The sequence below is a fragment of the Pelodiscus sinensis genome, chromosome 14, assembly GCF_049634645.1.
Source record: "Pelodiscus sinensis isolate JC-2024 chromosome 14, ASM4963464v1, whole genome shotgun sequence".
Lineage (NCBI taxonomy): Eukaryota > Metazoa > Chordata > Testudines > Trionychidae > Pelodiscus > Pelodiscus sinensis.
This window is the reverse complement of record NC_134724.1, coordinates 5757931-5773384: the sequence shown is the minus strand read 5'-3', so window position 1 is coordinate 5773384 and position 15454 is coordinate 5757931. Positions and strand designations below refer to the sequence as shown.

Sequence of the window (15454 nt, the reverse complement as noted above, 5' to 3'; positions counted from 1 at the left end):
CCTCTTGCTTTTAATGTATTTATAAAAGGTCTTCTTGTTTCCCTTTATGCCTGTAGCTAGTTTGATCTCATTTTGTGCCTTTGCCTTTCTAATCTTGCCCCTGCATTCCCGTGTTGCTTGCCTATATTCATCCTTTGTTAGTTGTCCTAGTTTCCATTTTTTATAGGACTCCTTTTTTATTTTGAGATCATGCAAGATCTCCTTGTTAAGCCAAGGTAGTCTTTTGCCATATTTTCTATCTTTCCTACACAGCGGAATTGTTTGCTTTTGGGCCCTTAACAACGTCCCTTTGAAATACTTCCAACTCTCCTCAGTTGTTTTTCCCTTCAGTCTTGCTTCCCATGGGACCTTACCTACAAGTTCTCTGAGCTTATCAAAATCTGCCTTCCTGAAATCCATTACCTCAATTGTGCTGGTCTCCCTTCTACCTTTCCTTAAGATCATGAATTCTATTATTTCGTGATCACTGTCCCCCATACTGTCTTCCACTTTCAAGTTCTCAACTAGTTCCTCCCTATTTGTTAAAATCAAATCCAGAACAGCTTCTCCTCTGGTAGCTTTTTCAACCTTCTGAAACAGAAAGTTGTCTCCAATGCAGTCCAGAAACTTATTGGATAGCCTGTGCCCCGCTGTGTTAGTTTCCCAACATATGTCTGGATAGTTGAAGTCCCCCATCACCACCAAATCTTGGGCTTTGGATAGTTTTGTTAATTGTTTAAAAAAGGCCTCATCCACCTCTTCCACCTGGCTAGGTGGCCTGTAGTAGACTCCTAGCATGACATCACCCTCATTTTTTACCCCTTTTAGCTTAACCCAGAGACTCTTTACACAGCTATCTCCTACGTTCATCTCCACTTCAGTCCAAGTGTGTACATTTTTAATATACAAGGCAACCCCTCCTCCCTTTTTTCCCTGTCTGTCCTTCCTGAGCAAGCCGTACCCTTCCATACCAACATTCCAATCATGCGTCCCATCCCACCAGGTTTCTGTAATACCAATGATATCATGACAGCCTCAAGGATATAAACAACTATTCTTGCAGAAACAGCCTTTGTTCCCAAATCATTTCTGAATCTTGTTGGGTGTTTTTTTTATCTCCCCCTGCGATCACATGTTTAACGTTCTCCTCTGAGGGAATGGTTCTTTCCTCAGAAAGTGAAACCTGATGAACTTTAAGGGACTGAAGAACAATGTCATCATTAGATCCGCAGAGACCTGTGAAGTCTGCGTATCCGCCACTAGAAGAAGGTCCTCTTCTCTTTCCCAAACCACATACACTTTGATTAAGACAAAGAAGCAGGGCAGAAGGATTTTTAAAAATGTATTTATATATTTTGCTAAGAGGAAGTCCACATTCTGACTGGATGGTCCCAGAGGATCCGCTAACAGAATCTTTAGCCCTTGTTACATCTCCGAGCAAAATAGTTAAAGAAAGAGAATTTGGACCAGTTGGCCCAGAAATGTCTTCAGAACCAAACTCTGCACTCAGTTCCACCAGCGAACACCATATCCCACAGTGCACAGTTTAGAGACAGCCACACACAGTCTCAGTTTGTTACAAAACATTGCCTTCAGCAACAGCCCTTGCAAAGACTTAACTTTACACATGGTAAGCAGACCCAGGTCAGTCAATGGGGCTGGTAACTGGGTGGAAGTTAAACGTGCTCTTAAGTCTTTGCAGGACCAAAAACTCAACTGAATATCAAATAGCTGCATTTCCTTGACACGCTTTATGCCATTTGTCTCCTTCGCTAGTTCTCTCCATTGCCATAGTGCCTAATTCCAATCAATCATTAAACACACTGAATGGACAAAAGGAGACATGCTTACTTACAGACTTACACTGAACACCGCCCTTTGATGAATGGACAACCGGCACGCCACAGCCCTGTTTGATGGTTTTCATTATTAGTCAATTTCACTTCTATGAAATTGTCCATTACCACTTATAATGCAGTAGATCTAATGTAGCAAATGCTGCAGGGGAAGGGCACATTTGGGGGAAGGAAATTTGTTTTCTTTTTCCAAAGTTTTATGGATACATTTCTAGTGGTTCTGAAAACATCTGTCCTTACAAAGTCTACATTTTAGGTCCAAAACTGCCCTAACACTGGACCTTAAATACCACATTTTTATAAAAGACGCTCACTTCAACTTGTTAGTAGTAAAGTTGTATTATTACAGAAAAACACAGGCCACTTACCTGGGCTCTGCAGGAACAGCTGTGTGATCCTTCTCCCAGGTGATGACAGGGGTGGGCAATCCTTCGATCCGACACTCAAATCGAGCCATACCATTTTCTTCCACTGTCTGGGATTCTGGCTGTTGAAAAAAACGCGATAAACCTGGAAAAAAGAAAAGAGTTCATTGCTTGACATCTGTGCTCTGAGAAACAAATGCATTCTCAGTTGTTTGAGAAGCTAGATGAAGAGAAGAGAAGAGAAGAGAAGAGAAGAGAAGAGAAGAGAAGAGAAGAGAAGAGAAGAGAAGAGAAGAGAAGAGAAGAGAATTCACATTCATGGGCGGCGAGTTACATGGGTTCATGGTGCCCTTGCTCCACCAATATTCAGAGCCGGGGGCCCTGCTCCAGCAATATTTGGAGCTGGGTCTCTCCCCCGACCCCACCTGGAGCAGGCCCCAGCCCCCTCATGCCACCCCCCCACTGCGCCTCCTTCCACCCCGGCCCCAGGGCGTTCCCCCCGGACCCAGCCCCAGAGTGTCCCCCCACCAGCCCCATCCTGTCCCTGCCGTGCGCAGCTTTCAGTCCAGCTCCCACTTGCCGGCTGCTGCTGGACCCAGGTTGCTTTTGGATGAGCCATACAATTTGTGCAGAGAAGGGTGAATTTCACCCACTCAGCACTGCCCAGCACATGTGTCGCACAGACAGGTGTAAAGCAGGAAAACCCGCTTGTCCATTGACATTACACTAGCACCTAGAGCCCACACCCAAGTCAGGGCCCCCTGGGCTAGGCACGGCACAGACACACAAGGACACACACTCCCAGCAGAGTCGACAGCTTCCGCGAGCCCCTGGACAAGGCTGGGGCAGGGGGAGCTCTGTGCTCCCAGAAGGGGTGGAGCCAATGGTGGAAGGGGCGGGGCCAAGGGTAGACTGGGTAGAGCCAAGGGCGCCAGTCCTCAGTGCTGCCCAGAACACGGCATATCTGTCCCCCCCAACCCTTAGTGCTTCCTGGAGCACGCAGCCCGGCACTTGGCTAGCAATTTAAGGAGAGGGGGGTTCTGGACACCGCCTCTGCTCCAGTTGCAGGGCACCGAGGCAATTGCTCTCTTTGACCCCCTTGGTGGTGGCCTGCACACTCCCTGCCCCGACGAGTTTATAAGCTAAGCAGACAGACAGACAGACAAGGGGAGTATTATTATTGGCACTGGACAGACGAAGGCCTGAGGCACTGAAAGGTGAAGGGACTGGCCCACGGTCACACAGCGAGTGTGTCTGAGCCAGAAGCCGAGACCTGCCTACTGAGTGCCAGGCCATTGCTTTACCCACTGGGCTTTTCTCCCTCTTGCCAAGGAGCTGATTGGCTGTGGGGCCACAGAGGATGTACCCGGAGGCCTCGGTCCAACGAAGAGCACTGGGCTTCCCTTCTAAAACGCACCCAAGCCCCAGAGCCCCCTTGTCAAGTTTTACTCTTTAGAGTAAGGAGGTGGAAATTTGCGTCTGCTCTTCCTGCTCCCGTCTCACCCAGGGTGAGTGTCCAGTCACACCTGCCCTGGGGCCCCAACCTTCTCCCACTCCAGTGCCCTACGTCACCCGAGAGCAGACGGTGGTATCAGTGTGGTGCTCTGAGGGCCTGTGTCTGCCCCACAAGAATTATTCCCCTGCGGCCAAGTCTACACTAGATCTTTATAGGCTACCGGCTCGGCGGGGGGGATGCCCCTCCCGGAGCACAGCAAGTGACAGCGCTGTAAAGCGCCAGCGTGCACCAGGCCACAGCACTGGGAGCTGCACTCCCGGCACTATTAGCTACTCCCCTTACGTCGTGGCCACTTTCCGTTTCAAACGCTGCCACGGCTGCGCTCTAAACAGGTAAGTGTAGACCAAGCCCCAGGCTGGCAATCTCAGAAGAGAGCCCCAGGACTGAATGGCAAACCCCTCCTTGGAAAGGGCGGGGTCTCAGGTGGAAGGGGTGGGGCCAGGCATTTGGCCCTCGGTGCAGCCCGGATACCCCCCCAGTGCCATCCGGAGCATGCTACCTGGGGCTCTGGCAGCCATTTCAATAGTCCAGGCCACAGGGCAGTTGACCCCTTTCCCCACCCCAATCAGTGGGACCGAGGGGGGGAGGGGGAGGAGTACTATATTCTGCTAGGAGTCTCACTGAAACCAGCAAGACTAGGGTTGCCAGGTGTCTGGTTTTGAACCGGACAGTCCAGTATTTGAGCTTTCTGTTGGGGAAACACACTGAGAAAATAGAAACGTCCGGTATGTTCTAAATAAGATGGAATGTCGATTGTGATGGAATGTCAAGTGTGTCCGGTATTTTTGTTGAAACCATCTGGCAACCCTAAGCAAGACTATCCATTGAATCAGGGGTGAGGAACCTTTTTTGGGCCAGGGGCCGCTGACCCACAGAAAAATCAGTCAAGGGCCACACAAGTGAGAAGCAAACAAAACCCAACCAATCCCGCGCTGACACGGACCCCAACTGAGAAGGGGACAGACACTCCCCACATTCCCCTTACACACCAGAGCTTGGGGGGGGGCCAGGCTAGTAGATTTTGTGTGCTCCAGCCCCACGGAAGAATAGTGAAGGGTGCGGGGGGGAGGCTGGAGCACCAATGCAGACTCTCCAATGCTGAAGAGCCTTGGGGGCCGAGCCAGATCCAGGCCCCTGGGCCTTGGGTTCCTCACCCCTGCATTACAGTGCTCCTCAGGGTATCAAAATCTGACCTTAAGGTAGGATCCAGGAGCAAAGCCTGGACCATTTTACTAGAAGGCCATTTTCCAGGGCTCAGTGATGAAGGACTGGATAAGTCCTGCAGTACACTCCAGTGGGGAGAGTAATGGTGAAGCATTGCAACCACGTGGGCATTGAAAAGGCAAGGTGGCTGGCATGCAATGGCGAAAGACGGGAATGTCATCGTTTAAATCACTCTGTCGGGTTTAGCTGGAAGTCTCCCTTCAGCCTTGCAAATCTGTCATGAAAACTGACCCAGCTGGCCAGAAAACCTCAATCCCCGCCCTTCCCAGGACGATGACTAGAACGAAAAGCTTCTTATTTTACCTTCCGGTCGCCGAAGCAGCATGCTGCAGGTGAGCGAGTGCCACTCTGCAAGCCTGCCTGGGTATGAAACGGAACCCAAGCAGCTGCATGTCGATAATGGCACATTCAAATCTAGCGCACGGCCTTCCGCTGACATTTTACACTGAGCTGGAGCTAAGCCCTCCTCCCCCCCCCCGCCCAATCAGACTTTTAACCTGTCTCAAGAGGCGACCGCCCACCCTTCTCCCCAAAGGTCAGGTTGAGCAGTACAGAGAGCTCTGAGCTTGGAGAGATTCCCTGCCAGAGACATTACACCCTGGTCAGAAAAGGCCCTCTATGAGTGGAATTTCAACCTTCTCAAAATGCCTCTCTCATCTTGCCACCAAATTCTGTCTCCATGTATTTTCTCCCTTTGTTCCTGTTACAATTATTAGTATTTATTTATAGGATGGTACCATCCAGATAGCCCAGCTGAGGACACTGTAGAAAACCACTGTAATAAAACCCCTGCATGCCCTACAACAGGGCTACTCAACTTTGGAAACCCGGGGGCTACAACTTAAGTATAGTTGCATATACATGCACATATACATGCAAATATATGCAAATAGCTTCTTTCACACTGACGGGCATGAATACAAAGGACTTCCCACAATGCCCCAGTGCTCCCGGCACCTCCTCCCTGCGGGCTAGAAATGCCGACACCTGTACCTGTCTGTTTCAGCCAGCCCGTCCGCTTGCATCTTTCAGTGCTCACCCCGCCTGGTAGATGGTTCGCCGTTGTGGAGCGTGTTCCCAGTGGAGCCATGTTCAAAGGATCCCACCGTGGGCTGCATGTCGAGCCCCGGGTAAACCCGAACTGCACCGTGGGCCGCAAGTAAGCGGACCACGAGCCGCGTATTGAGTACCCTGCCTTACATTGACCGGACTAGCAAAGAGCGGGGGCGGCAAATAGAAGCCTGGAGAGAGGAACGGACTTGCCAGAGGTCACCCAGCAGACTAGTAGCAGTTAGGAATGGAGCCCAGATCTCCTAAGCCGGAGCCTGATACCTTCTCCACACTTGCCCCTCTAAGTTTTGTTGGGTCTCTTGCACACGCCAATCTCCCAGCGACTACTAATGACATGCAGCGCCTTTGACCTCGAGTCTTCTGCTTCCAGGTCAGACTCAAAGTAACGTCTGGTGACTGTCCCATGGCCCGTGTGTGCAATGAGCTGGTAGTCTCAGTAGATGTCCCCCAAAACACCACTGCAATTACGGAAGCGAGAGTGGGAAATCTGTGCCTACACCCAGGAGTAAATGGACCAAGGAGTGAAACTACCCTCTCATAATGAAGGTGCTCATTCCAGAATGGCTCATTCCATAACTGGTGGGCAAGGAGAAGAGCCTGCACTACCGCTGCACAGCTCACTCTGCAGTGAGGACTTTGCTCTCTGGGGCTGCCAGTCTGGGATCTTTCATCCACACTTAAAGGCTACGTCTAGACTGGCATGATTTTCCAGAAATGCTTTTAATGGAAAAGTTTTCCGTTAAAAGCATTTTCGGAAAAGAGCGTCTAGATTGGCACGGATGCTTTTCTGCAAACGCACTTTTTGTGGAAAAACGTCCGTGCCAATCTAGAGGCGCTTTTGTGCAAAAAAGCCCCGATGGCCATTTTCGCGATCGGGGCTTTTTGCACAAAGAAATCTGAGCTGTCTACACTGGCCCTTTTGCACAAAAGTTTTGCGTAAAAGGGACTTTTGCTCGAACGGGAGCAGAATAGTATTTCCGCAAAAAGCGCTGATTTCTTACAGTAGGAAGTCAGTGGTTTTGTGGAAATTCAAGCGGCCAGTGTAGACAGCTGGCAAATTTTTCCGGAAAAGCAGCTGATTTTCCGGAAAAACTGGCCAGTCTAGATACAGCCAAAATGTTTTAAGACTCTGCATGGCTTCACTTCTCCGTGTCCTTTAAAATCAATGGACGTGCAAATTCACTACAACCGTTAATTCTTCAAGCAGCTGGAATGCAGGAGAGACAAACCCACAATCAAGTTTGCTTCTACGTCCTCTGTAAGCTTTGTGTGACCCTTCTAACACAATCGCATGACACCCAACACACAAAGTACATATCATGCATATAATGCAGCATTTTGACACTCATGCTCAGCTTCTGTCGGCAGAAACGTGATACGCTCCAGCACCACTCCTTCCAGACACAGCAAACACATTCACCCGGAGGCCACAATTACTGTAATTTTATAGATTCTCCCTCACAAAACTGTTTACAGTAAATTCACAGCTTTCACAAAACTTGACAAACGGCGTGATTAAAATGCAGAGATACACCTTTCTGCAGCAAAAATGGGGAGTATTTAGAGCTTCGAGAAACCTGCAAATCTAATTAATTGACTCAACATCTATTCACCTAGAAAACAGATTGGAACTAGAAGTCATCACAGATTAACGCTGTCTCATTTGTAACAGTAACCCCTAAAATCAGCATATTGATTCTGCCAAGTGGCCAGGGTAAAATCCATCCCTTTGTATCCCTGATACAGGGCATTTGACTGACACCAGTAAATCAGGTGAGCTCTGCACATCCATGGATATCCGCTTTATAGCTGCAGATGTGGATATGGATATCTGCGGCTCATTTTTGCATTTTGTAGCCGCACAGGACTCTGTAAACCAGCCTCTGACCAGCCTTGTTGCATGTTGTACACAATGTTGTTGTGGCTATATCGGTCCCAGAATACAAATATACTGCCTCACTCACCTTGCCTCTCTTGCACAGCACGTACTAAGTTGTGTCTGAACCTTTGGCCAGAATGAGGCCACCCAACTTCACTGGTTTGGGAATAACGCTGCCAGAGAAGTCCAGGAAGTGCTGCCAAATTTTCCAGCCAGTACTGCTGACCACTCAGAGAAGGTGAACTATCCCACACTGCTGCATGTGACAGGACTCAGTACCCACTGTCTCCCGTGTTCCACTGTGAACACAGGTCCCTATATGCCATCAGGTGGCTAGGGCTACGTCTGAACACGGCTGGCAAAAGAAGAAATCCAAGCAACTATCCACCATCATTCCCATTTAGAAGAGGGCAGATGACATGTCACGTACACACTTGGATACCTGAATCAAGGTGGTCCTCTCCGAGAACTAGTCCCAAATCAATAGCACAATCTTCTTGAGAAGCAACGGAAACCGGCCAAACGCTGGACAGAAGAGTGAGCAATCCATCCTTCCCAAGGGGGGCTGCGAAAAGACCCGTCCTTCCCCTCGCTTTGTCTTTCTGTCTCTGGCAGGCAGCCAGATTTCAGAAGAACATAAAAGTTCGGCCGCAGGAGCCAACCTCTGCATTCTGCTGAATCCGGGGGCTGAACCTGGGGATAAAATGGTTTTCTATGGGGTGCATCAGTCCAAAGGCAGCAGAGACTTAAGTGCAGCCAGTCTTGGTAGGGTAAAGGAAACCCACATGCTGCAGGAAAAGGAGCAGCAGCAGCTCAGCGCCACAAGGCTGTAACCGTAGCAGCAAATCTCTATGCTGCAAAGGTTTCAAAAGTATCACCTGCCACAGAGGCCCACTGATGGGAGGGGAGCACAGGGGACAATTGCCCAGCTGCCTGGGTGATTTAAAAGGGCCCAGGAGTCCCAGCCCGGTGAAAGCGAGTGAGGGCGGGGGAGAGCAAGTGATAGAGGGATGAGGGCTGGAGGGAGTGGGGACAGGGCCTTAGGAAAGAGGTGGGATGGGGCAGAACCTCAGGGCAGAGGCAGGATGAGAGTATTTGGGTTTGCGTGATTAGACAATTGGCAGCCCTGCTGGTGAAACATGTAGAAGCCCTGGTCATGCCAGTGTGATGCCGCCAGGCAGAACCAAGCCTGGGACCTTTGAGGCTATAGTGCAGGGGTCGGCAACCTTTTCAAACCAAAGCACCAAGCTACATCAACATTCAGACAAGTCAACAAAGAGCCGGATAAGAATGCCCATTTGCCTGACGGAAAATATACAACTTAATACGATTCCACTTCCACTGAGGAAGGAACAATCCGTTTCACACATACAGAATGGGAAGCGACTGTGTAGGAAGGAGTACGGCAGAAAGGGATCTAGGGGCTATAGTGGACCATAAGCTTTAGTGCATGAGTCTCTAATGCTTGAGCTAGAAGCCAGCTGGCTCTCAGCTAAGGCTGTAGAGCAGATTCATTCTCTCTCTCGCTGTAAGACAGTGGTCCCCAACGCGGTGCCCGCAGGCGCCATGGCGCCCGTCGGGGCATTTACGGGCGCCCGACGAGACATCTGGGCTGGCCCCGCCCTCGGCGCACGGCACATGCGCAGGGCCGACCCCGGGTGCAGGGCGCGTGGGGGGTCCCCACCCCCGGGCGCATGGCGCATGCATGGCCCCAGCCCCAGAAGCGCAGTGCGTGAGCGGCCCCACCCCCAGACGCCCGGCACGTGAGCGGCCCCGCCCCTGAGCGTCCGGCAGCCATGAAAGGTTGGGGACCACTGCTGTAAGAGGTCTAAGTGCACTAGATGGGACAGTGTGGGGGGGGGGAGCATTGATTGTTCTGCTCTAAGGCCTGGAATTGCTCTCCACGGGCCTGCTCCTAGAGCTTGAACCTCTCTAGTCCGGCACCCTCGGGACCTGACCAGCGCCAAATCAGGGAATTTGGTGGACCATAGGAGGCCAATATTGTCTAGCAGCATTGCCAACACTTCCACCTGTCTTTAAAGCACCCAGTCTCAGCCAGACAGGATGCTGGGCTGCATGCATCCAGGGACTCTTACGATAGAGCAATTCTTACAGCTCGACACACAGGACAAGTACCCATACATCTTGGCAAATACGATCCTATAAAGGAAATGAGCTTTTGTCCAACGTATCCTCTTCTAACAACAGCTGTCACGGTCCCATAAACTAAGGAAAAATACTCGGCTCTTTCTGATGACATTGGATTCCTTGTCACGCGGCCGGGCCTGTACATAGCTTCTAAACCTAGCCACTTGCAAACTTTCCTGGTGAGACAGACTGTCTCCGCTCTTCAGTTTCTTTGAGACTCTCAACTAGTTTCCATCGGATACTTTCTCTTCTCCAGTGTGGGAGCCAAAAGTCCTTATAAATGGAAACGTCACAGTGGTCCCAAATTTCTGAGACTATAAACTCCTGCTCCATAGCCACCGTCTCCTGTGTCCGGCAGAATCCATGCGAGTGGCTTACTGACTCTGCAGGAAGCTTGTGACCTGACTGGCCCACTTAGCGGGCAGACCCTTGCTTTGCTTGTGAACACGATAGTTCCCTACTTCACATTAGGGATGTGAAAGGTTAACAGGTTATGGTGGGGGCTGCTCCAGCCCCTCAGGGGCCCCGCCATGGAGAGGAGCTGCTCTCGTCCGGAGCAGCCTCTGTCCGCAGTGGGCCCTAGTGCCCCATAGGCACAGACCCTGGAGCAGCCTCTGTCTGCAGGGAGCCCAGCCCAGTGTGTAGCAGAGGAGCTGCTCTGGCAGAGGCTGGGAGCGGGCAGCCAGCCCTAGTGCGGGGATGGGAGCAGGAGCCCCACAGGCTGGGAGCTGCTCCAGCTGTACTGGAGCAATCCCCTGCCCGGATCCCACTTAGGCAGTTAGCCAGTTGAACGTTAGGCTAACCTACTGTTTGACTGGCTAACTGTTTAACCAGGAGTTCACATCCCTGCTTAACCCTAGAATCCTAGAGCTGGAAGGGACCCCGAGAGGTCATCGAGTCCAGCCCCCTGCCCTCACGCCAGGACCAAGCGCCATCTAGCCCAAGGGTTTTCAAACTTTTTTTCTCATGACCAAGTTGAAGAATATTGTGGATGCCGCAACCCAACGTCGTTTGACTGGGGTGTGGGCTCCAGGGTGGTGCTGAGGAGGAGCTTTGGGGTGCAGGAGGGGGCTCCAGCTTTTGAGGGGGGTCAGGGTTGTGGCAACAGGAGCTGACCTCCAGTGGCTCCCGGTCAGCGGTGCAGCGGGGGAGGGGAGGGTGCTAAGGCAGCTTCCTGCCTCTCCTGGCACCGCAGACCACGCTGCGCCCCAGAAGCAGCCGGCAGCAGGTTCCCAGCCAATGGGAGTGCGGAGCTAGTGCGGGGGCAGAGCCCTGTGCACTCTCCTTCCCTAGGAGCCAGGCCTGCTGCTGGCTGCTTCCAGGGTGCAGCACAATCCTGCCTTAACATCCCCCGGCCACCTGATCCCCCTGCAGCAAGGAGACCCAGCACCTGACATTCCACCATCCAGTGCTGGGGCGTGACCCATAGTTTGAAAACTACTGAACTACCATTCCTAACAGGAGTCTGCCTAACCCGCTCTTAAATATCTCCAGTGACGGAGAGTCCACAACCCCCCTGGGCAATTTATTCCAGTGTTTAACCACCCTGACAGTTAGGAACTTTTTCCTAATGTCCAACCTAAACCTCCCTTGTTGCAATTTAAGCCCATTGCTTCTTGTCCTATCACTGATATTACAATGCTAAGTTCATATTAAGCACCTGGAGACGTCTGGATGCTTTATCAGAGCCAAGTATTGTCATTAATTATTATTGTTGTTGGTGCATCATCCCAGTGATCAAAAAAGAGTCCCAGAGCCATACTGATGATCTTCAGCACAGGCCCATATAGTGACAGAACTCCCCTCCCCCCCCCCCCCCCCCCGAGCAAAAGGTTGCTGGCTGACTTCTATCCCCTGATTTTCCGATGAGTCTTGTTCTATCACCTAATATTAATCAGCCAGGGGTGAGGCAATTGGGATGAAGAATAACTTCAGCTGCATCTGATAGAACACAGGGCTCCATTCCGCTTGCCCAGAAACAGAGCCCTTGGAATACGCCACTCCCACAAAAACGCATGCTAATCTCGCAAACACTGCTCTCCAGCCTGCAAAAAACAAAATGAGCGCGGGGGAGGGGGGGAGATGCATTTCATTCATCAACTTCCTCGTCACCCTTGATTCAGAAATAAACATGTTATGTCAGGTGCAAGTGCTCGCTGGAGGACTGAGCACTTTCCCAAGGCAGACGGGAATAAAATGAGACATATGAATGAATGCATGAAGAGCGACAAGTCTTCGTTCGTCTGAATTTGGATGCCATGTGACACTTTCAGCGTGGCGGGGAGGGGGAAGGGCTGTCTTTCCCCATATTCTTACAAATATCCATTTTCAAAGAGCTAGACAAAAATGTTGGGATCTTTTAAAAAAAAATGAGGACGTTGTCCTGTTTTTGAGCCAGTATCTTTTCCATTGGTCTGCCCTAGAGGGAACCAGTCAACAAAAGCAGACTGTAAAGTGCATTGCTGTATCATATAGTGCAAGATTTTAGCAGTGAGAGTAATTACTCTTTGGGATAATTTACCAAGGGATGTGGTTAACTCTCGCTCAGAGACCTTAGCTCAAAGGAGGCATCTCTTCTGTGAAATGCACTCTAGTTCAACCCGAAGTTACTGGCTTTGATGTGGGAATTGTCAGGTGAGGTTTAGGGCTGATTTTGTACAGGGGCATGGGGGCGTCAGACTAGACTATCACCGTTTCCTTTCAACTGTGCACTTGTGCAGCCACTCAGGAGAAATTCAAATGCTGCTCAGCTGACTAGCAGAACACCCCCAGCCAGGTTTTTTGTTTCTACTAATAGTGCACATTTGCATGTGCCTCAGTGCACAAAAAATTATTCCGCACCTGGATGGAAAAGATTAGAGGGAACGTTGATTATCACAATGACCATGGTTGCCTAACACGTTAGGACCTATGATCCACACAGCCCATTTGTGTTTAGAATCTCTGAATGAAATTAATTGCTGTGTAAGGTGAGAAATTTTCCGTCCGGTCTGAGAGAAGTGCAAGGCAGACAGGCAATCCTGCACTACCAAGGGGAACGGCTGAATGGACCTATGGTGGTTTTTCCAGCTCTAACCATCAAGATTTGCTCATTGTCTGACTGCACTATACGGGTCTTTCTCCTGTCCGATCCCCAGCATGACACAAGCCCCAGAAGTGACCCAGTTTATTAAATACTGCCTGTCGTTATCCATCTGGTATTGAAGGAAGAGAAAATGGGAAGGGAAAACCATTTTGGGTACACTGTCACTAATATTTCCTCAGCAAACCAACTGGTTTACACAGAAGCTTACGTCAACTGAGAGCCAAAGGATTACAGTTCCAATCTGGCAAAGATGTTGCACACTGTGAGTAGCACTGGCTTCAGAGGCACAGCTCACACAGCACACAGCTAAACACATGTTTGACAGGCTACGGGACTATCTGTCCTTCTCTCAGAGTAATTGTCTTCCAGTGGATCAAGCACAGGCCTGGATTAGGGATGTAAAATCCCATTTAATTGGTTAACCAGTTAAACGTAATGTTTAACCGATTAAAGGAGGTGGGCAGAGGGGCCGGAGCAGCCCCTGCCTGTGGGGCGCCAGGCCCATCATGAACTTAGAAACTGCTCTGGATGCCAGAGCAGCCCCTGTCAGTGGAGGGAAGAGGGGTCCACTGCGGACAGAGGCAGCTTCAGTTAAATATTCACATCCCTCGTCTGGACGTCAGGACACCTGGGTCCCATCCCTGATCCTACTGCAGATGCTGTGTAAATGCAAACCAATCTGTAACTCAATTTCCCCAGTGGCAAACAAGGATAATAATATTACTTACCTGCCTCGCGTTCATTAGCAGACACTAAGATTGCAGGGTGAGCGGCATTCTAGCACAGAAAAATATTACCGTATTCCCATTATTTCCTCTCCTAGCTTCGTTTTTAAGTCAAGGACTGGTTATTTATTGGCTCTCACATTCTTAAAAGCTCTGGGGGCAATTTCCAAATGCAAGGGTCTTTAATCTAGGATATTACTTTGTTTTATTATTGCAATTCCTCAGATCCTAAGAGATATCTTTCTGGGCCTAAAATTAATACCAGCCAGAACTGGAGAGCCCTTCCTTTCATCTCTGCTTCCTTTTATAAATGGATAGTCACCTTGCGAAACGGCACAGAAGATGCAGAATCCTTGCAACAGACAGCTGCTCCCGCTTTTTACTGCTCCTCACTGTCTAGAACTTTTCCCCTGGAGCACAAGAGAGGGGCCGTCAGACACACGTGACCACTCCTCCTCCTGGCTGTTGCATGAAAAGACACTGGGACAAATTCTGCCTTCAGTAGCACCCGTGATGCTCAGTTGCAGGCATGGACCCTTACGGCAGAATGCAACCTCTTATTTCTTTCCCTGACCTCTCTAGGTCCCGCCCATGCTCTCTCTCCTGATATGTCTTCACTGCACAGTTCCCCTGCCCGGGGGCTACTGGGCTCTGAGCACTTCCAATGACACAGCAGCTGAGTTCTAGGCATCAGCACTCCCCCAAGGAGAGTGGAGAATGCTGCCTCTGGACCAACAACAGGGTTGTGACCCCCACTGCTCAAAGACGCCCTTTAAAAACAAGACCAACACACCTGTTCCAATTCAATCCAGTCCCAGGGATTACTCTGAATGTGAAAAGAAAGGAAGGTTTGGAAACGCACGATTCAGATATTCTGGATGCATGCCCATCCCCTACAATTCTAGCCTGTCCTGCACTGGAAGCCGTCCCTCCGAAGGGGGACACATATCTCTGAGGTTGGTGACAGCTGGAGGGGCTGAGTGTTTATTGTCCTCACTCAACACAGGGCAGATTTTATGTGATTTGATTTTTTACTTTTTACAGAAAGGTCAGTAAAAGAAAAAAAGACAGAATGGGACAAATGGAAAGCCGGGTTCTTCCCCCCCCCCCATGCAAAAAAGATCATTTTTTGTCAAAACCTTGAACTCTTCTGCAGAAAGCAATAGAGACGTTAAAAGGTGTTTATTAGGGTGAACATGTAACTGCTGAAATTGACAGCGGTTACTGGTTCACTCACGGGCAGAGGTGGTTCCCAGGGAGCCGGTGAGCCTGCCGTACCCCCGCATGCCCTGCTGCCTCTGTATCAGAGGCAGCAGCGTAGGGGGTGGGGGCAGGAAAAGCTGGTTCCCCTTGAGTACCGGGGGGGTGGGGGGAGGTGCTGTGACAGTTAACTGTGTACAATATCACATCCCTAGAAAGCAGACACTTCTCAGGACACACTGAAAAAAGCTTCCAAAGGACAATTTTCAGCCTGCAGCCCTAAATCCTGGCTCTGGGGCCAAGGTGGCTCAGAAGGGGATTGGGCAGGAAGGCCTGAGGGGCTCATCCCTGCCCTGTCTCGGTTGTGCCTCTCCTCGGGAAAGTTCCAACTGAGCACTCAAGTGTG

General features: G+C 50.4%; 1 protein-coding gene across 4 annotated transcripts in view; it reads right to left on the bottom strand.

Moving 5' to 3' along the window:
- The window catches only part of IGDCC4 (immunoglobulin superfamily DCC subclass member 4), a 235593-nt gene that overhangs the window by 129610 nt on the left and 90529 nt on the right, over positions 1-15454 (bottom strand). For all 4 annotated transcript variants that reach the window (XM_075896896.1, XM_075896895.1, XM_006129178.4 and 1 more), the window contains one exon: positions 2204-2345. In XM_075896896.1, the coding sequence (XP_075753011.1) occupies positions 2204-2345 (142 nt within the window). The remainder of the gene's footprint in view (positions 1-2203; positions 2346-15454) is intronic.